The sequence below is a fragment of the Vanacampus margaritifer genome, chromosome 13, assembly GCF_051991255.1.
Source record: "Vanacampus margaritifer isolate UIUO_Vmar chromosome 13, RoL_Vmar_1.0, whole genome shotgun sequence".
In the NCBI taxonomy this organism is placed as follows: Eukaryota; Metazoa; Chordata; class Actinopteri; order Syngnathiformes; family Syngnathidae; genus Vanacampus; species Vanacampus margaritifer.
The window spans coordinates 17,118,275-17,142,753 of NC_135444.1; the positions used below are offsets into that span (position 1 = coordinate 17,118,275).

At 42.4% G+C, this 24,479-nt stretch overlaps 2 protein-coding genes across 4 annotated transcripts in view; one reads left to right on the forward strand and one right to left on the reverse strand.

Moving 5' to 3' along the window:
* ralgps2 (Ral GEF with PH domain and SH3 binding motif 2) overlaps nucleotides 1-24,479 on the forward strand; it is a 54,693-nt gene that overhangs the window by 24,167 nt on the left and 6,047 nt on the right. For 2 of the 3 annotated variants that reach the window (XM_077584720.1, XM_077584721.1), the window contains exons 7-16: nucleotides 2,347-2,436; nucleotides 2,534-2,626; nucleotides 2,922-3,048; nucleotides 20,752-20,889; nucleotides 22,109-22,199; nucleotides 22,278-22,345; nucleotides 22,424-22,562; nucleotides 22,633-22,784; nucleotides 22,926-22,980; nucleotides 23,420-23,497. In XM_077584720.1, coding sequence (XP_077440846.1) covers nucleotides 2,347-2,436; nucleotides 2,534-2,626; nucleotides 2,922-3,048; nucleotides 20,752-20,889; nucleotides 22,109-22,199; nucleotides 22,278-22,345; nucleotides 22,424-22,562; nucleotides 22,633-22,784; nucleotides 22,926-22,980; nucleotides 23,420-23,497 — 1,031 coding nt within the window. The remainder of the gene's footprint in view (nucleotides 1-2,346; nucleotides 2,437-2,533; nucleotides 2,627-2,921; nucleotides 3,049-20,751; nucleotides 20,890-22,108; nucleotides 22,200-22,277; nucleotides 22,346-22,423; nucleotides 22,563-22,632; nucleotides 22,785-22,925; nucleotides 22,981-23,419; nucleotides 23,498-24,479) is intronic. The other variant, XM_077584722.1, reaches the window with a different exon arrangement.
* angptl1a (angiopoietin-like 1a) lies at nucleotides 4,243-18,885 on the reverse strand. The gene is made up of 6 exons (XM_077584132.1): nucleotides 18,686-18,885; nucleotides 10,292-10,536; nucleotides 9,580-10,200; nucleotides 6,984-7,177; nucleotides 5,844-6,114; nucleotides 4,243-5,192 (listed from the first exon to the last, which is right to left on the reverse strand). The coding sequence occupies exons 2-6, from the start codon at nucleotides 10,470-10,472 to the stop codon at nucleotides 5,005-5,007; spliced, it is 1,455 nt and encodes a 484-aa protein (XP_077440258.1). The 5' UTR covers nucleotides 10,473-10,536; nucleotides 18,686-18,885; the 3' UTR covers nucleotides 4,243-5,004.

Consider the following 24,479-nt stretch of genomic DNA (forward strand, 5'->3'; position numbering starts at 1 on the left):
AGGAAAATTAGCTGGTTGGATAATGGGATTGGGCTGCCGGACTCCTGCCGAGCAGCAATAATCCTCGTCCTTCACTCGTAGCTTTGTTGGCACCGGCATACGCCAGGAGTGGAGCCCAGCCAGGCAATTAAACAAGAGGCACAGATAATAATCCACAGCCCGTGTTGACGAATGCACAGTGATCTGACTTTATGAGTTTTGTCACAAACGCTGATGTAGTAATGACTTACATCCTGTAATACCAGATGTAAATGCCAGCGTTCCACAGATTAATGAACATGCAGAGATAGCAGACTGTCAAATCCCCACCAGATATAATCACATTTTCTGTATTCCATCGTTGGTTCCAGGTTATTACAAATATTAATCTTTAGTCACCTTCAGACCATTAAATGTGTTCATTGTGTGTCCAAATCCGCTGGCCTTGATTTATTTGGCAGTACCCAACCCACTTGAATGTGCGGTTCAGTTCAGTTTGGTAGACTGACTCCACATGCTGTGAATGTGGCAATTAACTGCTCCCTTTTTGCACAGATATGTCTAATTGATCCATCTTTGCATTCTACACAGAAACACAAATATAAAAGTGTGCTGTATGTTGACAGTTTGTCATTTACTCCTTACTTTCTTGGCCAATAAAAGTCTTGGTATCTATGAAGCAGAACCGGACTGAGTTAGCATTGCAAACATCAGTATGTGTGGAAGCACCCTTATTGGGGACATACATAGAATTGGCTTTTTAATGGCTTGCGTACAAATAGTTGGCTCTCTGAAGTGCCCGCCCACCATAATTTTCACCAAGTGTGAAATTACAAGACTAAGGAAGGTTTACAACGGAGTTCTGTCCCATGTCCGGACCATCGTAAATCTAGGGCCCTTTGTATACAAATGTGTTGGTCTTTCAACTGTCTGCCCACCCACCAAGTTTTTACACAAGTATGTATGTCAGTCTTTGGCAAGTTGACTAGTTCCCAAAATGCGAAGTGAACCCTCCTGAATTTTGCCAAATTGTGGCAATGAGCTACTTTAAGCAGTTAATGTCCACACTGTCTCTCCGACCATGATCCAACAGCTAAACTGGGTGAACAGCCACAATTTTCAAGCATTCTTTTGGAATGTGGGATGAAAACCCTAACAACCACAGTGTGTGTATGTAACATTACTTAATGGAAAAAGTGTATATGCAGATTTTTTGCTGCTACAATACCTGCATAGATGAAAGTTGGGAGCGGAAAGAGAATGTGACAGGAGTAGGTGGATAAACTTATCACTCCACAGCTCCTTGCTTCTACCTCGAAAGAAAAACAACCCACGGTACTCTTTCCAGGAAAGAGTAGGCAAAACCAGCTGTGGGGTCCGAATGTGTGCACGTCCCACACAGCGCACCGGGACTCTGCTCAACACACCTGTGTTGCTATGCTGCGTGAGTCTATCCAGTTACACTGTGGAAGGAGAGAAGAATGAGTAACAGTACAGAATTTAAATGAGATGACATTTTGTCTGCATTTGGACAGAAGTCCAGATGTTCTGAGTGTTATTAAGAACACATGGTGCACATGGTTCCCTCGTAAACCCCCTGAGCGCAGTGACGTTGAGGCCAACACTGACCCCTTCCACCCACACCCCCTGACCAATTACCTTGTCTTTCTCAGTCTTCTTTCCATTTCAGCTTGATTAAATCAATGACTTGTTTGTATGCGGAACCACTCCACAGTCTCATGCTCATCCCTACTTGGATTTATGTTTATAAATCATGTCAACCCTTTGGATTTTTCTTCTGCCTTTTTATTTTTACAAATCAAACTGTTCCCAGGTGTCTTAACACCTCTGTGACATGCTTTTGTCACAATATTCCATCTTCATGCATGCTCGTGAGCCAGCCCTCATTGCGTCCAATAAATTGGCGAGGCTGGCATTCGTTACCATGACAACCAGGCTAAGAGTATGAGCTTTGAGACGATAGAAGCTTCGCAGGCTGCCTCTCATTTCAAAGTGTGGAGTCCAGAGTAAGGGGAAAAAAGCCTTGTAGATGCATGGCTACATTACCAAACACAAACCCTGCCGCCGTGTCATGGGGGATTCATGGGAGATGTGGCTGTTTTCTGCATGAAAGTGTTTGAGTCTGTGCTGATTATGTCATCAGTGGCGAAAGTTCCCCATCATTAAATTGCATCAACTTACTCGGGGGAGGGGGGGGTATTTTAAAGTAACAACTCTAAATAAGTACTTTGAAGACTTTTCTGTCTGGGTTTTATATATGGAGGCTGCTTTTGCTCACCTCTACTTGTATTTCTTAACATCTCTACCTGTGTGTGTGTGTGTGTGTGTGTGTTTTTAAAAATCCAGACCAGTTTCTGGGTGGTTCGGGAGATCCTCCACGCGCAGACGCTGAAGATCAGAGCCGAGGTGCTGAGTCTATACATTCGCACCGCCAAGGTACACACGCCACCCCACCTCTGCATAACACGACCTTAACCCCTGGCGGTTGTTTGCATTGAAAACACATTGCTAATGTCTCGTGTCTTTATTGTAGAAATTGTGCGAAATGAACAACCTCCACGCCGTCATGGCGGTGGTGTCGGGCCTGCAGAGCGCTCCCATCTTTAGGCTCACCAAAACGTGGGCGGTGAGTATGTTTGTCCCCACTTTGAAGCCGAGCCTAGTTTATTTAGTTGGCAATTGGGGAGTTTCTTAAAGAACACACAAACAAAACGCTAATGAAACGTAACACGTGTAACAAAACAAGATGGATGACTAGTTGTGGCAAAATTAACATATCAAAAGATTACGTTGAAATATATTATCCTGACAAGAACTAATAGTTAAAAACTCTATGCAGTTAAGTTGGAAAACATTAAAAATCTTACATATTGCAGATTGTCTTTCCATGGCATAACAATCACATCGCTATATCCTTCCAGTTACTGAGTCGCAAGGACAAGGCCACCTTTGACCGGCTGGACTTCCTGATGTCCAAAGAGGACAATTACAAGCGTCTGCGGGACTACATAAGCAGCCAGAGCATGGTGTCCTGTATACCATACCTAGGTAACGCGCACACACACATCCTCCTTATATTAACCACCATCAGCCCATGAACATCACCGAGGCCTCAAATGGGGTCTGTGTGCTGCATGTACAAGGAATTTCCCGTTCAGAGGGGTGACTAAAAAAACACACGAAAGCAGGAGTGACGTGTTGGCAATACAAAATCGTAACATCGGTTTTCTCTTCCCTCTGTTCAACATTCATTTGGCTAGCGGATGTTTTAAGACACCAGTTTTCCTTTCAGCGAGAACAAATGTATAAATCAGCAACAAATTGAGGAATAACTTGTCCTTCCTGTAATATTTACACTCTTTCCTTGCTCAGACGCCAAGATGAAATCATGCACGGTTTCAAGCGAGGAAAATCCGTGTGTGTTTTCGGCTTTGCTGTTTGTTTGGCAGATTATCTAGTTCAATATCATAGCTACTGAAATTCAGTCATCGTTTCTGTGTGTGAAGCTGAGCTCTGCCGATCACAAGGCTGAAGAAAGCTCACCTAGCTTTTCTACAGAGACACATTTGTACTAAAGCGACGAGTGAGTGACTCCAAAGCCGACCTGTCATTAGGCCCGGTAGACACAGACCGCCTCCTTGTCTGTGCTTTTCACAGTACCACTCTGTTCTGTTCTGATTAACTCATTCCTGTTCACACAAGTCAATCATGGGTACACAAAGAGACCACAGAGACGCCGTGATATAACACACCTTCTTGAAAAGGCTTCCCTAATTTGTTGTTTAGCCACTCCTTGTCTGTATTAGCAGTAATTGCGTTGCTCTTTGGGTTTTAAGTAAATTTACCACAGCGATCATTTGTTTATTTATTTTTGCTATCTGTTCTTGTTGGCTCATGGCTGCATACAAAGTGCTGTACATGGAGTAATAATCAGTCATTCACTTAGTGTGCCTTGTGCACCATTCTTTCATTTTGCACGCCCGTTGCTGAAGCTGAGCAGAAGAGGACACACAAAAGTTTTACAAAATAATTTTAATTGGACAGAATGAATGACACCTGGCACTGTGTCACTGTTTTCCTTTCCTTCATACAAGTATACCCTTTAACTCTGGCATCGTATGCAACGTCTTAATTTTGCATTTCCGAAACAGGGCTGCAGTGGTTTTTACAATAAGGCTTTCGTGGCAGTATGCATAAATATTTTCACTTGCTACAAACTTAAAAGGAATGAAAATGGAGGGAGAGGATAAATGTTTGCTTTAATTACAATGAGAATTTGCTGGCATCTATTTTCTGCTGCAACCCTAGTCATCACAGGCAGTTTGAAAATTGGCTAACACATGACATAACAGGGCAGAATATCAACGGAGAAGGCTGAGCTGACCATAAATACGCGCTGATATAATAGGGGGAGAAAACAGCCAGTTGCAAAAGTGGCATTGTGAACATTGTGGCCTGAGTAGAAACACACCTTAAGTTAAACTATCACAAGCAAAGGTCTAAGGTATTTACACGCCTGTGCATTTCAGTGCCAGGAATTCCTAAACAATTATTGTGATTATCAAAAAGTAATATCCAAGTTTATTCTTTAGCCCTCCATATGAACATAATTACATTCAATGTAAGTTGCTCCTGAAGAATATTAAGTATTAAAAAACAAAAAGGGGGAAAAAAGACAATTCCCTTTTTCCACCAGGAGTCAGCTGGGACACTTGGGAGTAATACTGATTGTCCCAGGAGCCTTTGGCTCAATTCAGACTGTATGACTCAAGTGAAACAATTCAGAATTATTTTCTTGACTTGAGGTTCAGGACTGTTTGTATTATTTTCGGCATTAGAGTTGCTTGGAGTCCATCATTCCGTGCAAAAACATATGCCGTCGTTTATTCCGCCTCCTCTTCTTTAATGGCAGTCTTTCTCCTTGTACCTGTACAGTGTGTGTGTGTACAGGAATCTTTTTTGTGTGAAATAAGGCAGGCGATTTAGTGAGCCACTGGCGAGGATCTAGTCAATGGGTCGGATCATCAGGCGCACAGACTTGAGCGAGTAGAACCCCCCTCCGTATTCGGCCCAGAAGGTGCCATCTTGAAACTTGCTGCGGTAAACTCCGCCGCTGTACCACACGCCATTCAGGTTGGTCTGGCCACATGCGTTGTACCACCAGCCGCCCTTGTGGAAGTGGGCGCAGTTGCCTTAAGGAGGAAACACAATAGTAGCAATCAAGAGCAAGTGAAGCTGATAGATCACTGACAACAACAAATACTTCATTATTGATAGCAAAGAAACTTGAAAAATCACAATACAGTGCAAGTATCTATCTATATTTAATATTTATTTTTTCTATTTTTCACTTTTACTCCCTATGTTTGAAACAACTGTTCTTTCTAGTCCTTGTGTATAATTGCTATGCTGCTTTTTTTTCAACTGTTGCGGATGACGATACAACATAAAAAAGGCAGTGGTTTGAAGTGTTGATTGAAATGGTTGGGGACGTGAATCATGGCCCATTAATGATGATGATGCAGTAGATTCAAAATATTCCCCATCCTTAGCCTTACAGGAAGAAAATTGTTTGATGTTGTTTGCTCTAAGATTGATTTGTTGCGAATGACTTGTCTTTTGCCAGCCTAAAACCACCAGCTGGTGGTCAACATATGTAATGCTATTTTTTCAGAGAAAATAAACAGCTCATTTTGCATAGTTTTGTTAATTAGTTCACAGCGATAGCAAAGATATGGTTTTCGCTACACTTGTACTTTTAAAGCTCTATTTTTACACAAGTATCTGTACTTCTACTAAAGTACAGTGTGCGAGTATTTTTGCCACATCTGACAGTCATGTACCTGAGAAGGCATCCTTGTCTCGGTCCAGCGTGGTGAACTGTTTGCCATTGTGGCTGGTGAAAGAGTCCCCGGCGTTGCCCTGGTAGGCGCCCAGCCTCAGACGGTAGCCCTCGCTCTCCGGCTCCAGGCGGAAGCTGCTGTACTCGGCATACACCTTCTTGCCGTTCCAGTCCTCCAACTCCACCATCAGTTTGTAGTCGCCCTGCTTGCCCAGGTTGTAGATGTTCTCCAGCCCGAGCCAGTGTTCGCCGTCAATGTTGCCAAAACCTCTCTGCGAGGGAAAGGGATTTTCATAATAGGGAGAGCTGGGTGATTAATTTTTGATAATAATTTTTGTAAAAGTGAAGAGAAAAAATGATGCTACTAATGCAATGCAATCTCATCAAAGACTTCTCAAACGTGGCTGAGGTCTGTAATCAAGTAAAACAGAAATGGGTGCCTTGCTTATGGAGAGGATAATTTGCATTAAAGCTGTAGCTGATTTGTCACAATGTCACCGTGGCTCATCTTAAGCAAATTCACAGCTGCAAAAGATGCTTTGCTTGTGTTGCCCAACGGCGGAATTGGTTGTGTATCACAATGATGTCGTGAAGCAAAAGGCTGACGCATGGGAAGGATAAACACATGCTGCATTTCCATCTCAACCTACCAGCACTTTGCTAATTCTGTATATTTGCGTTACGGTCCCTGGCCACGACTGCACTTTGTTTGAAAATATGCAACTAAACCGTTTACAGTCACGGAACGCCTTCATTTAGTGGCCCCGAAACGAACCCTCCAACCATCAATTTTCTGAAGCGCATGGCCTCATTGGGGTCACGGGTCAGCTGGCGCCAACCCTAGCTGACTTTAGGCGAGAGGTGGGTTACACACTGAACTGGTCGCCAGTTAGTCACAGCTCTAAATGAACCCCAAATACAAAATCCAGCTTGCATTTGATGTTTTTGTTACGAGTTTGACAAATATATTAGAGACAAGGGATTTGATTCACATGAGTCGAATCGGGCCTGATTTGTGACTAAAATTCGGGAAAGACGTGATTTGACATACGCTTAAGCAACATAACTTAACAAATCGTACCTGTTTACATTTGAAAATGTGCATTTTCAAAGTTGTGTGCAATTAGTTTGTATTTCATACCTTGTAGTTCTCCCAGTTGCGAAAGAAATTAACCGAGCCGTCTCGCCTCCTCTGCAACACGGTCCAGCCGCCGTTGTCGAGGCCGTGTTCGCACCAAACTTGTATTAGCCGCTCACTGCCGTCAGTCTTCAGCAGGTACATCCCACTGGTGGTGTGACCAGCATTGCGCACCTGGAAACAATCCTTGAATGGACCTGAAGTTTAACAAAAAAGATAAATCTTATTGAAATAAAATTCCCCAAATATTAATGAACCTGCAAAACTAACTAAAAAGTAAAATACGCAAAACAAATTAAAACCAAGACAAACCTAATAAAATACAGAATAAGACTAAACAAAAATTAAATACAAAATAATCAAAACATAAATAGAATGCACATAAATCTAAAGTGAAGGGCAAAATAATGTAGAAATAAATGCAATAAATTATATATAATCTAATATTTAAAGATAAGAAAATATAACATTGAAGCTTATTGTAATGTAATAAAAAGTACTCAGTTAACAGTTAAAATTACCTATTGTTAACCCCTTTTGACCCGTAGATCGTTCCAGTGCACATGACATATCCGCACGTCTAAACCAATAAAACGCATAATTTTGATGATGTCAACACTCCTGGTTCATGATTGGATCTTAACTAGCCAAGCAGTTAATTTGCAGAAGTTCATGTTAAAAATGTTGCATATAAGCTTGGTAAGTTTACAACACATTACAGCCACATCATCCTGGCGTCCACTATAGCAACTAAAAACATGAGATAACACCAATAAAATATTTCAATGTTGTTCTTATGTGGATAAACAGTCAAAATCAGCAACAACAACAACAAAAGAAAGAAAGGAATTTTGCCCAGCAGAAAAAATGCGGGTCTCAGACCGTCACGGTCTGAAGGGGCTACAATTATTCTAAAAATAATAAAATATAATATTTACAATTAAAAAAAAATACAAAAATAATGGGAAATAAAGTGTCCATGTCTGGAAGGGTTGCAAAACATCTCCTTTCAGCCGCAACCCTCCAAACATCCTGCCGTCTAAAGCCATCCAAACACGCTTTTGATTGTTGTGTGAATGAATATTCACAAGCGCATGGCCCTAAAGCAGAAACAGCTGAATCATCCCACAGCGTTTCCTCCGTTTACCCTTGTGTGAGTGTTAATAAACCAGCATGAACGTCGGTGTTGCGTGAGGGGCCTAAAGGCCTATGGAAGATGGTTTTCTCAGCTGAGTGTGGGATCACTCCACAACCCGACATCAGGCCCTCGGTATTTATACCTTCCTTACACAAGCTTCTATTTTTCTACTGATGGGTCTCCTATCCATTCCCCTATTCTTCATTTCTGTCAATGTCATGTCACGTTGTGCAAACACAAGCACTGAAATGTTGAGATTTCAAACAAAATCAACCCACAAAGCCACAGCGGTTTCAAAAAGGGCTTAAGTAGTCCAAACTGTGGTCTGCTAATGTGTATTTATAGTAATGGTGAGCATACGTAGACCTTACTCTATTAGTGGTCAATGTTGAATCTTGGGGGGGGTGGCGGTGAAATAATACCTTTTTCATTCCCATCCTAACTGTCAGTTCAGTATGCTGAGGATATTTGTTTCAACCACTGTACACTGTAATGACAATGAAATGAAAGGATTATTTTAGTCATAAACTATTCTTTGTGAATAATCTTCACCAAAACCCCCTTGTTTGTTTGTTCAACCATATGCACATAAAACAAGGAATCTGTCAGCGCTGCTGTTAAAAGCTGTTAAAAATTTAAACCTACAGTATGGATGAGACAAGTTAAGTACAGGGGGGTTACAAGGGGCAAATATTATAGAATTTGGATGCTTTGGTTTTGTGCACTCCTTGTGTTTTTATTATACACAACACGCTCTTGTAACCTGCATGTTCAAACTCTAGTAAGGATTTGTCTGGCTAGATCTAGTTCCTTCTCCTTGTTGGACCCAAAATCTAGAGTAATTGGGTACATATGCTCACTGAAGGGCGGCCAATAGAGGACTGGATGATTTCACTGTCTCAATGACATGCCAAGGATGCATCAAATATATTTTTGTCTGCACGCTAAAAGAATATTCTAGATGGTAGCCTGTCAACAGTTATTCAAGCAAAACGAGGGAGAGTCATGATCGATAGAACAACTATAGGCTAAATTGCCAATCAGTTAGTATGTCAGTACTCTCCGTCTCTGTCTGATTGTTCTGAACTGCGCTTTCTTTGCCAAATGCATATTGAGCAGAATGATGTTGCCCAGGGGAGTTAACGGAAGTATCCTTGGACAGGTCAACTTCCCGTCGGTGACGTCATGTTGTTGTTCTTTAGATCGCTGTCAAAAGCGCCAGTGGCTGGTAGTGGCCAATTTATCATAACGTCTTCATATGGTTTTGCTGGACTTACTCCCTTCAAGTATCTCCTTCAGCAAGTAAAATGCATGCACTATAAGGTTTCAATCTGGAAACTGACTTGGCCATTCTAAAACCTTTCATTACATGCCAAATTAACTTTTTTTCTTTTTTTATTTTGGATGTCGGGACTCTGGACCACTGTAAACTGAAGACCGGCGTGTTTGACTAGTACCCACCGTCAGAAGTGAGTGTTCCCTGCGGCGGTGGAGGGTCAATTCCAAAGGGGCTCGGAGTGGGCGAGTTTGTGCGTGATCCTCGCGAAAACGCCCTGTTGTTGTGGTCCCGTTGTATTTCGTTGGTGAAGCGGTTGTTTACTGGTATCGTCTGCGGCACCACCTGAACCAGCGGCGGCACCGCCGGCAGATCACTGCGCCCCGCCGGCCTCAGGCATTGCTCTTCCAGGGCCGAGATGAGCACGGACTGGTTGTTGACCACCGCGGCCATGTTGGCGAAGCGGGCCTCCAGCTCCCTGTACCTGGAGTTCAGCCGCATCATTTCGGAGGTCACGTTGAGGACACGGTTCTCCAGCTGGGCCAGCTCCAGGGAGTTGTCCCGCTTCCTGATGATCTCATGCAACAGCTGCATGTAAAGCTGGGTCACCCTTGAGTTCATGTTCCTGCTCTCTTTCCTCAGCAGCTTCATCTCGTTCACCAGGTTGCCGTCCACGTCCACCACCAGCTGCAGTGTGTCGATCTCACGCCGCTGTTTGCTCAGCACCTCCCGCACGTCCGCGAGGTCCATGCGGGTCACTCTGTCCTTGTCTGGCTCGGGGCCTGTGGAGCTGGCACAGATTGGACCTGATAACACATGACGTATGCAGGCAGGCAGTGAGAAGTCAATATTCACAGGCATCTTTAAGGAACAGGCAGAAACGTCAAGGGTTCAAACCTGTAATTTTCTGCTCAGGCACTAGGAAGGTGTAGGAACACTTTTTGGCATCGGGATCTGCAGGAGCTCTTTTACTTCTGTGAAGAGACGTCCTCCGGGTTTCCCTGGAGTTCCTGCAGGAACTTCCCTCCCACAGGGAGAGGCAGAGGAGGGCGCACAGGCTCCACATCAGCCCCGGCATTGCTCTTTTGGTGGGTTGATGGACAGCTACTTGTGCTCCCCTCCTCCAAGGCCCCTTGGCCCACCTGCATGAAGACCAGACCTTTAAAGTCTATAGTTTCTTCCAGTTCGGGTCCGTGAGCCGTAACTAGGGGGTCAGCAAAAAAATTTGCAATAAAATGCACATACAGCAACTTCATGCAGGGACTGGTGACCAATAAAACATGAACGATAAACCTGTTATTCTTCCCTACCTCAGCTTTGACCCAATGATAAGCTCTGATTTAATTGTAACATAATCTAAATATGACATCCAAGTGTGGATCGGCATTTTTATTTTCGGACAAAAGGCAAAAGTCAGCTGGAATAAGCTCCTGCTCACCCACGACCCTAGTAAGGTTAAGCAGTTAAAAAAATGAATGGATGGAGGCGTATAATTGCAGGAATAAAGTCCTTTTTTATAACAAAAGGCATAATTTTTTTCAGTTATATTTAGCTTCTTTTTTTTTTGGACTTAAGGTGTCTTTTCCATAATAAAAAGCCCAATATTAGGAGAATCAAGTTGTATATTTGAAATTCACTTAAAATATATTTTCCCCCTCATTCATATTAAATATTACAATATAAATTAAAACTTTATTCTTTTTTCTTGTGTTAGTCATGTTTGATTGGTGCTAGGATTGTCAAGAGGGTCCTTAGACAAATGCCTCCTTTGTAAGGCATAGTTGTATTTGCGATAGTTGGATCCAAAAAGTATTTGAGAACCACTGCAACATTGGCTCTCGAATTAGCCTCTGACCGACAAAGTGAAACCGCCGTGGTATCGCGTGCACACCAGAGTTGGTGACGACCTTAAGCTATTAAAGTGAAGGCGTTTGACGCTTTTCAGTGAGTGGCTGTTAAAAGAAGTGTGTCAGTAGCATTCTGTTTTTGTTTGCATGAAAAGACCTGAAAGAACACATTTGGATGGCCTGCCAACTGGAGGTCTGTTTTCTGTCCGTTGGTTCCCGCACTTAGACACCCTGTTTATCTGAGGGCATGGAGGTTAAGAACCAATGTGCGGTGACTGATGACTGAGCTTTATCTTTGCTACCTATTCTCACACTTTGCTTTCTTAGCAAACTTCATGTGTTGTACAGTGAGTTTTTTTTTTGAGCCAAGGCACGTATTTTACATTCGAGAAATCTCACAGCGCACCACAAAATAAAAATGTCTGCCATGGTTGGTAATATCACGGAAAATTGCAGCTTGGCAAGTGGTTGATACACAGGTTAATGGTACCTTCTTCCCACTAGTGGAAGATAATTTAATTGTTGTGCCGGTCACTATATGTAGCTGACACAGTTAACAATTTTAGGAGTGATTAATTGGTTAGAAATCACTATTATAGTGGAATGCAAAACTAATTACATCTTTGACAGCAGGAATGTTTGTGCAATCTTTTATTCCTGGAACCTTGGCAATCATCACAACTCTTTCCTCCACGGCTCTGTATTTAAAACAAACTTCTCATTTGTGTCCATTTTAAACAGGTGGGAGTGCGTATTATGACGTTCACCTTTTTAAACATGAAAGTGTAGCACCACTTCTTCGGGATCAATAATAAATTTGCCAGCAGCATTTTAAGCTTTTCAAATTGCCTCGTCATTGCAATTTCATCCATAAAATGTCAAACATGATTTCTGTTTTACTCTGGTGTGTAATCGTGTACCCAGAGGCTCTTAAAAAGGGGTTCAAGCCCCACATTCTTTAAATCTAACCCAATTGTCCACCATGTTTTTTTGACTACATCATCTTAGTTCATTTGGCCTTTTCATTCCCATTCATTCTCAACTACACTCTGGCTAATTAATGTCTAGTTTTTCTAAAGACAACCACATACACTGCTGGGTAATCACAGCATAAACATTAATTTCCTATACAATTCTGCACATCCACCACTACATTGCTGTGTCAACATTTTTGTAGTTAAACAGTTAAAATTGAGGAAACTGCTGTGACCTAACATGACTCTCGCACAGCTCAAAGCAAGTGAGAGACCTTCAAGTAAGCAGCAAATGCTCACAGGGAAGGTGCAAGAGCTGAGACCTGAATTGGCAGTGTGTGTGTGAACATGCTGTCCCGTTCTCATGCTTTTATAAAAGCGATGGGATGGGGGGGGTTGTAGCGACAATCACACACTATGATTTAGTGTAGCTGAGTGACCGCTGGATTTACATTCATGCCCATTTCTATATGATGATGTGTATTCAATTATGCCACTTGAGAGGAAAAAAATTTGAAGTGTGCCACTTGAACGTTGCAATGTAAATCCATGTTAAGATGGAGTCAGAACTCAGAAGGCCATATATCTTTCAACAAATTACTCTTTATCCTCATCTAGTGTTAATTCTGGTTCTGTTTCCCATCAACGACTGGCACAGCAACGATGACGCCAGTCCACTTAGCTCCCTGGCCTTGCTCTTGCCTTCTTCTAATCCGGCTGCATCACTCCTGACAGTCTGTCCTGACTCATGGCAAAGACCACGAAACCCTTCTGTGTCTCCCCTTAAGACGTCATTGTGGTTCTTGAGGGATTCTGACAACTCTTCCCCCCCCCCTCTCCCTTGGATCTATGTTCAGAAGGAACCGGATTATGGCGATCAGTTGCGTGTGAGTGACTATCCGGATGTGTTACAAATCTTCCCAAAAGGCTAGACGACAGCCAGTAATGACTTAGGCAGCAGCAATACAGTAAACCAACACTACTTGCAGGGGATACGGACAGAGCCCTGCCACAAAGAAAGAAAAAATCGGAGTAATTGACAGCCCCCAAAATGATGATAATTGCCAATTATGATCCCAAAACATTTTTAGTAAAGCTTCAATTTCAGCTTTAGGCCTACTCTTTAAAAAAATAAAATAAAATAAATAAATGGTTTACATGATTTTTTATTTATTTTGAAAAACATGCACCCGCAAGTGCACTTTTTCATGCATGTGGTGAAGATTCTCCATCAATTTCCTACAGCAATGACGTAAATAGAATTTGTGTATAAGTGAGAATGTGCCTTAGTCTATAAATATAATAACACAGTAGAAACGTCATAATTACAGTCATTATTTACATGGAAAAACACTTGTAGGTTATAAGCACATTATAAGACAATGACACATGTTTTTGGACTGTTGGGAGAGCCAGGGTACCTGGATTGGCTCATTGATTAAAAAGAAAATATATATTTTTCCTTTTTACCCTGTTCATATTTGCACTCGTTTTGCAGTCAGTCTCCTCTCATGTAATCACACTTTCTGCCCTCTTCCCACTCTTCCTCTTTGCGGTTTTAGCTAAATCACTTTGACTGAAAGCGATTTGGCACACAAAAGGGAAACTTGATACTGATTTCTCTCCCCAAATGGCAACAGGATTAATTCCATCTCCTGTCTTGTTCGTCACTCTCGACAGATGCGCTTGTTCAATAACAGAGCTGTGAAAGCAGCAAAAATCAGCATGCAACAAAAGAGCCGCCGCAAGACTCCAACCCCGCCCGCTTTACAATATATTTTGGCTACAGGACCAGCGCCATAAGTCTTTCTAAGTGCACAGCCGGGTCCTCAACCTTCTAACAGTTATTAACAGGCCTCTCCTCCCGGCTCGCTATTTCTGCACTGTGGCTTAATTCAGCTACCTTGCTGTTTTTGGCATTGCCATGAAAGGAACAACTGTATTTTGTAATGTCACCTACTTGCTTTGTACTTTGATCACACGCTCTTTCGACCTACGGGGATTTTCAATCATTTTCAGTTGAACATGGGTGGGCTAACTTTTGCTTATTAATTTTTAAATAAAACATTAAGACCAGGTCCTCCAGGTCATTTGTCAATGAGGTTTAAAATGATTATTATCAGGATTTATTATTATTATCAAAAATAGAATTCCCCACCCATTGTTTAACACAACGCTATGATTACCAGGTGTCGTCTATAAATGACTTTTTAAAATTGATTCTTTTAATAATCTTTAGACCTTTTTTCCAAGACCGTTTTTGTGGGGGTGGGGTGAAAAAAAAACTAAAAACTGCCAGTTTGCTTAAGTACCAAGGGGGGGGGGGGGACTCATTTAATCAATTTGACAGAGTGAAAAATGGCGTTATATTGGCCTTGGCGAAGGTGTGCGCTGTACGAGTCCTGCTAGTTCCTGAGATTTATGGACTCATTTAAAGGTTTTTCACCCTACTTGTCCACAATGAAAGAAACTCTTTGTCTCTGACAGCATATATACAGGAGCTGAGTTTTTTTTTTTTTTCCCCCGCATCCATCCTTTAATAATTAAAGCGTTCGGTAGCAGCTTATTGTACTACCCGATGGTTGAAGTTGTTTTCCTGCCCGCATATACGTATATTGGTACAAATGTAAATTCTTCCATGTGTTGCCGGTTGCCGCACAGCTGAGGAGAATTTTTTGGGCTTATAACGTTGGAAATAATGGTTTACGTATGTTTGGAAGAGTGGGGGGAAGAAATGAAACCGCTTGCGTTTTTACCAGAGGGAAAATCTCCTATTTGGTTTACAATTATATTGGTGTGTGTGTGTACACAATTGTTCAACATATTTTGATGATGTCATGAATAATGATGATAACATTGTACATCCGATGTCTGTTTCGGTCAATTACAAGGGCAGATAGCCTTCTATTACATTTGGTTAGAGGCTTCATTCGGGTCTTAGGATATGCAGTTCTATGCATTTTGACGACTTCTCGGATGGGACCATGCGGGAGAAAAGTATTATTGTGTCTGCACGGTTGTTAAATCGTGGGCCACACAATAGTTATGGCTAGTCATGTCAATATATAATCACTTCATCATAATATTGAGTGTACATAATTGCCTCTGAAATTTTTTAGCACGTATATTGTTAAAACCATATAGAATTTTAAATTGGAAGTCATGAAATTGTGAAATATTAAATTATGGAACTACTGCACATCTTTTCAACCAATGAACTTGAAGTAGACACTTGATTTTCTATAGTCTTGTTTAGTTTTGGACCACAAAAAATGTAGTAGTGAGCCCAATCTGGCCGCCCAGGCCTCGAGTTTGATTCCTTATGATATAGGGTACATCCATACTTGTTTCAAACTCATTCATTATATGTTTTATGACCAACAAGAGTTCATTTTTCAAGTCCTGATGCATTTTCCACTCATCAAATGATGTGGATTGTTCCATGCACCAATCCTTACTGTCTGCATTGATTTACCAAAGCTGTAACCTGGGAAAAATGTATATTTTTTATAGCCCATTTACTGTTTTTTTTCCCAGCAAAAAAAAAAGGATCCCCCATCTGGAATTTTGACTCTCCCATTTGTCCTAAAGGTCCCGGAAATCAACAACAAATGAGCAATTTTTTAGATAAAAAAAGAAAAGAAAAAAGTCACCCCTTTACACACGGACTCATTGTTGAGCTGTCGTCCAAGCCTTTGATTATGACATCATGTCACCAGCCACTGTTTGTGTGATGCACAAACGGACTCCCTCCATCCCTCAACTTGCTGACACAGATGTTACAGCTCTAACTTCCAAATAGTGTTGGAGGAGTGGGAGAGAGAAAGTGTCGGTAAGCAGACAAAATCCAGGATGTGAGGGTGAGCACAGCATGCCGGCTGACCTTTTCAGACCCAAATATGCAGCCCACTAAAATGAAAAATACCTTCCAAGAAATTAGCCGTCGTCACCAGCGTGGGATGGAAAATGCTTTTGTGTTGCCTTATGAGCGGCAGTGTTTTACGTCTCACTGTTAAACGCCACATGTGGGACATGTTTAAAAAAAAAAAGGAGCTGTGAAGGTTTTTCTTCACAAAACGGGACTCAAGCCAGCAGTTGTCGGGGTCTTCCCTTGGGATTAAAAGGTGAAAGATGGCGGAGGGGAGGTAGAATGGAGATGTTTTCCCAGATTAAGTAGCTCATTTTGGAGGAGACGTCTCACTAGTTGGCTACTGAGTTCTATCTATCTCACCTTGGGTAGTCGCCCCCAAAAGAGGCCCCCCGGCACCCCCATCTGTTTTCCTTCTTCTTGTAGTGAAACCCTAAACATGTTGGTTGATGGTCAGGTCAGAGGTCTTTACGCTGGATTAGGGTGCAGCCCCACCCTTCCTCCAGCTAACTCCTTTCTCGCCCCCCCAACATCCATCTGCTGCTTCAATCAATTGCTCTTTGTGGGGCGGTTCTGTCATCCATTTGCCTCCATACAAGTTCATTTAAGCAACAGGCATTGGCCAGTGTCAGATTCTGACAAAAAAAATACTTTGTTTTCAGCGTGTCAGGGTATTGCAATTACAGATGTATTATTTTTAAAAGTTTGAAAGGAGACAAAAGGAGTTCCGTTGCCTCTGTTCAACTTCTAGAGTTCAGAGTAGTTGACGGTCTGTCACACTGGGTCAAGATAAGGACACCCCCCCCCCCCCAATCTCCCGACACCCCTGCTCCCATCACTGCAGGACGCACACAACCTCCTGTGTGCTCGCCTTGAACACACACGGGCATTGTATCAAATCCCGTTAAATAGTGGAAATTCCCTCTGTAGGAGCCCCTTCTGGTGGGTTCCCCCCCCACCCCCCACCCCTCTAGACGTAATCTAGCGAGTGACGCTGGGAAGGTGAGGCTCGAGCCGCCCGGGGATCCGGGGTTGAGTGGAGAACCAGGAGTGAATTAAAGCCCTTAATTGTAAGGATTCACATCTGGTATTGTTTCTCCCCACTGCACATTCGTCCCAGAATGAATGATAATGTTAGTGTTGAATTCAAAGTTTCCATAACTACCCCTCACATACTTTGTTAGATTCCTCCTCCTAATCCTGCGATGACCTGTCCTGTCAACTGTGTCCAGGCTTCTCATTACCAGCAAGCAGCTATTATTAACAAGACTGGATTTACACTGTAGGTCCAAGTGCCCATTCACATGCACTCCAATTGGGCAGATATCCAATATATATTAGATTTAGATGGTTTCCACCAAAGTGTACAGTTTGGATTGGTAAACCTTCTCGTGTTGATCTGTTGCATAGATCAAATTCATCCATTAATCCAGTTGCTATACATGTCACAAAAAAATTCACAACAGAAAATATGTCCATTTTCTCTAGCACTTGTCCTCATTGTGGACTTTCTTCCCAGCTGACTTTGAGCAAGAGACGAGGTACATCCTGGACTGGTTGGTTCACAAGAATTAAATGTACGTTTGCCGCTTGGCGGAAACGAGGCTTTATTGCTTTGTCTGTTAGTTGATCAACCGAGACATCTGTTAGAGATCTTGGATATCTGCATCCGTGAGAAGGTTCTCGCACGTGGCCTGAGGTCGGAACGTTGAAATCATTCAGCCGGCTCTGTCTGAGAGTGCTATCAATCTGCGTCCGAACTTGCTAACCTGTGCTTGAGAGCCAGTCGCACACTTGCCGAATGTCTTAGAAACGACCCGAGAGTCAAGAGCTTTGTGGTTAGCGTAGCAAAGTGACCCGCAGTCTCAGGTGAGAGCTGGAATGTCCTGGATGTTGGTCAAGCATCTGCTCCCTCTTTTTATATCTGCGTCTTGCCTTACCCTCTCATTTTCCAGACTTATTGGAGCTATGGATAAATATTATGATTTACTCTCTACTTTCGGAACGCAAGGTCTTTTCTCCTTATTACCGTTTTACGCATATTCCAAAAGCCTGTCCTGGTAGTTGACAACAATCACAGATGTGCTGTCGCGTGGAATGTTTTCCACCAATAATCCATAATCGGCCTCGGGGCTTGATCCCCCAACCTCATTGAATGCCAAGGGTACACTGTGTATATTGCTGTAACGTCATTGATTCCACCTGGAGTTGAACCAGCCTGCCTCAGGTGGTTCTGTGACTTTAAGAAAAAAACAAACCGGATCTTACAATCTCCCCCATCTGATCGGGTCAACCTTCCTCAAGTGTTTAGGCAGGAATGCTGCTTCCTTCCTCTTGTGCTCTCTCTCCTTGTTGCTGCTAGGCAAGTCACAAATTAAATGCCACTTCATGATTCTTGAGTTGAGTGAATCCCCGTCTGCATTCACACAGATGTCATGCTAGAGTCACGTGTGTTCCTGCGCCGGTCACCGTTTACCGGACAAACATTAGACCTGCTAAATAGTTCTGTCTCAAGCTTCTAGGCAAATATCTGCAGCCTGCACACACACACACACACACACACACACTCACACTCATGCGTTCAAAGAGAACGTACTCGTACCTTTTTTTTTTTTTTAGAGCAATGAAGTTGCACGTCCTGCAGTTAGGGTTTGCCGTGTGCGCTGTGTTGTGATTTCACCGAGCAGCAGCGTCCAGGATTCATCTCTCTTCTTCTCTTTTGCCCTGTTGCTGGCAAAATAGACGTGCTGAGGCCCGCTTCCCAACGATGTGCGCCCGGGCCAAGGTTCATGAGCCGGCCTCTCGCACAGACTGAACTCTTGACAACGGATGCCTCCAGTTTTTCCACAAAAGGATGGGGGTGATTTAAGGAAGGGAGGGAAGGGGAGGAGGAGGAGGAGTGTGGGAGTTTCAGATTGTCCCCCCACCCTCCGTCTTTTTTACCCCTCTGTTTTCTTTGGAGTGGCCCGGCCTACTTCTGATGCCACTGATTGGAGAAAAAGGAATAACATTTTTTAACTCACTCCCAAAAAAAGTCATAAATCTCTCAGGCTCATTCCAAAGCAGCAGGGGGCGCAATTGCTCTTGAACTACAGCTAGCATTTTAGCATGCAACAGAATACAGTAGGTTTATCGCGGTGCATTCATGAACTTAAACAAACTAACTAGGAATAGGAGAAATATTCTCTATACTAGTACAGTGGTCTGGAACCTGAGTCTCTCTCCTGTAACTCCCTGTGTCTCTCTTAAAAAATATATATATATAAAATACCGGAAGTAGAATTTATTTTTATTTTTTTACATTTTTATTTTTTTTAGATAAAATATTTAAATAATAATAATAATTAAAAAAAAAAAAAAGAAGAAGACAAAAGGTAATAAAATGAATCTGAAATATTGGATGCGCAAATTATGTTTCTTCCTCCTTGATATGCTCAGAAAATGGTCGACAATTCTGAATGCTAAACCTGTTTCAATATTTCCAATCTCAAATCCTTGTGTGAGGTCAGCGTCGTTTTTTTAGGGCATTTCAGTCACTTCCAAAACTTCTACTAGTACAGGAGTCAGTAACCTATCCTGTCAAAAGAGCTATTTCAGGCCAAATAAACCAAAACAAAAAAATCTTTTTCGCCGTCATTTGTGGATCATGAGATCAGAGGAGACGCAAGGAGCAGGACTGAGAACACCCCCCCCCTCCCCCCAGAGTCCACCCACCAAATTTGGCCTAATTACCGTTATGCGTTTACCCTAATTGACCTGATTGCTGCTCTTTCAGACGCGTCTTGCCTCGCGTCTTCCAGCCTCCTGATTGCCCATTTTTTCCTCCTGTGACGGGTAGATGCTCATTATTACAAACTGCTGCTGGCAATACCACAGGCTGATTGGTGGTTTTATTGGACCGATCCTTGCTCCGGGGTGTGTTGTCTTACCCTGCCTACTCTCCTCTTATCGTCACCATCATCTGCTTGGAACAAAACCGCAGACGGCAACGTTTTCTTTCTGTCTCAGAGATTCAGACGAAGATATTCCATGACCTCATTCATACTTTATGCATGTTTTGTCACTTGCATTCAGGTTGAAAATACTGTTGATATTCTCGACGTGCTTGGTTGAGCCTGTGAGATCGCACCTCCGTCCATGTTTTTACTCTTTCACCTCATTTTACACCAACTGTCGCTTTTCTTATAGGATCCAAACAATGTGGGTCTGCTAGAATGAAGCAAGCCCAAGGTGCAAGCTGACATGTCAGATATGCGAAGAGTTGCCTTCCATCTGCTCTCAATTTCGTTGTTAAAGAGGAGATATTATGGAAAATTGACTGGATACACATGATTGTGTCTTGTTATGCGGACAAATTGTCCAAGGCAAAATGGGGGCAATGATAAGTTGAAGGAATATTTTCAACTCCACAGAGAGTTTGCTCAGTGTTACTTGTCGACTGTCCGCACGCACCCCTCGAACCTGGCATGCGAACCCCGTTAGTGCTCCCAGTCTTGTTTGTGTATTTGTCTTTGCTTTGTAACGGGCTGAGCTCCCAGGAAAATATGTGTTTTTGTTACACCGCCAACAGATGGCTCTCGTCCCCATTTGGCTCCGCAGCGAGGCGTTCAAACCCGATGCGATGAAGCTTAACCCGACTCCCTTCCTGTCTCTCTCTCTCTCTCTCAGGGATGTACCTGTCCGACCTGACCTACGTGGACTCTGCCTACCCGTCCACGGGCAGCATCCTGGAGAACGAGCAGCGCTCCAACCTGATGAATAACATTCTCAGAATCATATCGGACCTGCAGAGATCCTGTACTTACGGTGAGCTAAAAATTGAACACAGTTGTGGAAATAATGCGCTATCATACAAAACTGTTCTGTATAAACGGCACTGATAATTCTGACAGTTTTGTGACTACTGTCACTACTACTGTAAACAACTTTAGCACCGTATGGGGGTGACGTAGTTGACCTGAGACTTTTCCACCTATCAATTATAGTTTCAGAGGCAGGATACTGCCTAGTTCATACATTCCAGACCTGCTAGCAAAAGCAGAAAATTGGCGATTTATTGAGATCACATGAAAAACATTTTTCAAATAGTTTTAGCCCTCCCACGATGCAATTTTCTGCTTTTTGGAGGTAGTAGTAGACCCTAACCAAAGGTAGCAGATTGCCCGTGTAAAGGGTGTTTTGCAAGTTTTTGCCGTTTTTCCCTGCTTTTTGTATCAACAACCCTGACATTATAATGTGGCGGACAAAGTTGACCCAGCAGTTATCCACCCTCTGACATATTGAATCGAGTTTGGTTATTTTTTTTCCGTTTCAATTCAATCAATTAATTATGGAAAATCAGTTATTCTTAAATGTCAAGGACATGATAAAAAAAAATCCACAAATATTGCATTCCAAAGTAAATTTTGCGCAGGCAGTAACTGGTCAAATGTTTAAGTGTATTAATGAAAGTAACATGTTATAATCACTAAAGTGTTACACAAGCATATGACGTCAGCAAGGATGAGATGCAAATATTTTCATAATTCTAATTTAATAATTGTAAATATAAACTTAAAAGATTCTGAATTGCCTTAAAGTGCAATAAGTCGGGCCTTTCATAAATGTAAGAAAATACAGTAAATTTCAAGAAAACTGTAAGATACAAAATAAAATTGGTCCTTAAAATTCTATTTTCTTAAGAATTTATAGGGGAAAAAAAAGGAGATAGTTAAATAATTGATTTATGGTTTTATGAATTTGTTTTTGTTTTTTTTACCCAGCCCTACATTTTGGAACAGTATTCTGCTATTGATGCCTTTTTTCCCATGATAATTATATTCTGCACTGGCACAAAATGCGATTGGGGAAATCGATCAATAATTCTGCATCATTGCGACAAGATTGTGAATTCACATTAAAGTCGCTGGTACCGCCCTTGTTGCCTTGGATGCGATTTTCGTGTGAAAGTGCCCCCAGCATAGATCCAAACGTCACTCCTTAACCCACCGATTTCTCACACAGACTCTCTCCATGTATCTTTCAGATATCCCACTCTTGCCTCACATACAAAAGTATCTCAACTCAGTCAGGTACATCGAGGAGCTGCAGAAGTTTGTAGAGGACGACAACTACAAGTAAGTGGCCGCTCAGTCGGCAGCACGCAGATTCAAACTACCAGCAAAGCTTATTTTCTCAACGTGCTTTTGGTTCAGGTTGTCGCAGAGGATCGAGCCTGGAACCAGCACGCCGCGTGCCAACGCCTCCAAAGAGGATCTTGCTGGTAAGCTTGAATTTGTTAATGCGGGAATTCTCACGTTAACATTCTAGACTTTCAACTTATGGCCGTTCCATCCCGCAGGTCAAGAGGCGTCTGCGTCTCCTCTGTGCGGCCGCAAGTGTTCAATGGCGGCCGACGGCGCCAAAGTCCCGGCCACGCCCCCCTCACCAAGGAACCTGCTGCCGTACGGGCACCGCAAGTGTCACAGTCTGGGCTACAAGTCAGTCTTTTCACACATTTTGCGTATCGGTTTTGTCAGCCGGTACTGATATTTCGCTGCGTCCTCGTAGTTTCATCCACAAGATGAATACAGTGGAGTTCAAGAGTGCCACCTTCCCCAACGCCGGCTCGCGCCACCTGCTGGACGACAGCGTGATGGAGAGCAACAGTCCCACCCGGGGACAAGCTGAGAGCTCCACGCTGTCAAGCGGGATTTCCATTGGTGAGCACTACAAATGGACAATATGACCGTAAAATAAAAACTCATATTTATATATATATATATATATTTTTTAACACTTGACTAACATTATCCAAAACAAGTTTTTGTGCTGCATTAAATTTTTTACATTTTTTTACGCAGGAAGCAGCGAAGGCTCAGAACTCAGCGAGGAAGTGTCGTGGCCGGCTTTCGAGAGGTGAGAACCGTGTGATGGTCCTCATCCCTGTCGGCGCCGTTTTGGTCCATCGTAGTCATGATCAAGATGCTGAATATGAAATTCTTCATCCTTGACGTGATAACACGTTTACACAATGCATCCTGCTTTTTTTCCAAGGCCGCTGCGCCTCATCCCCCGCAACGCTCCTGAGATTTAAAAACTCAAGACATCCTGAGATTTTAAGACTTAGGAATGTCTTGAAATCTTGTCAGCCCAAAATTGTTGTTCTGCGACTCTCAGATGAACTGAAAATCACCATCCAAAAGAGAAAGCCCTTTAATTCCACCTCAATGTAAATCCCTTTAAAGTGCTATGAAGGGAAAACACAAAAACATTAAAAAATAATAATAATAAAAAAAAAAAAAAGAAGTGTGTTCCGTGCCGCCTACCCTATCCTATCTTATCCTATTCTGAACAGGACTCGGTTCTATCACTCTCTGGGCCCAGTGACCCGCGTGGCCCGCATCCCCTACCGAGGAGTCCTGAGGCCCAGCAGGTATACACACCCGAGCAGAATACCAACCCCACCTCAACTCAAACCCCGCTTTTGTCCTCACTTGATGCCCCCTTTCAGCCCCTGCCAGGGGGCCGGCCGGCCGCTGTGGGCTAGCTTCCAGTATGTGCGTGCGTGTCTGTGTTTTGTGTGTTTTGTCTTTTATGCTGGGCTCTTCTTTTGGTGGATTGGGGTGACGGCACAAATCAGGTGAAGGGGAGGAAGTGATTCTTTGTGTGTAATTGACTTTTGCTTTCTTTCTTGCATGTGTTTCACACACGCAAACACTAACACATACATGCAGTAAATTAGTTAATTGTGTACCATTGCTAATGTGAAAATCAGAGTACGGTATGTCTTTAATGTTGTAAACCAAGGATGCACCTGTATTTTTTTTTATTTTTAGAAAGTCACATTCAATCATTTTTAGGACAAAAACACAATATCGTTGAATTAAAATAAACACTACTTTGTAACCATATCTTATATTCAACAAAATATCTTAATTGTTTTTCTTTTTCTTTTTCTTTTTTGTATTCATAACTAAATCTAGGCTGTGCCGAAATACAGTATTGTTTCATTCTTACAAATTTACACCGTCTCAAAACTAAATGTGTGTGCTGCCATCTAGTGGTTGATATTGGAATTACACGTTATAAAGCACAAAATTTAGACCGAAGTAGACAAGTGGTTCAGAGAATGGGTTGACAGTTATTAACAGTACAAAAAATGAGTAAGAAAAAGAATAGCTAATAATAATATTGACATAATTGCGTTTCTATTCCAATGGGGAAAATGAATTGAGCCACGGGTTTGATCACAGCATAATTTAAAGTCTACGTACCACTTCATATAGTCCCCCCCCCCTCCCCCAAATATAGAGCTTTATTCCGATAACATTATGACTTAATTTCTCTTAAATTTACACATATTGAAAACATTTTCACAAGATTAAGTCTTTTCATCAAACCTATTTCAAAAAATT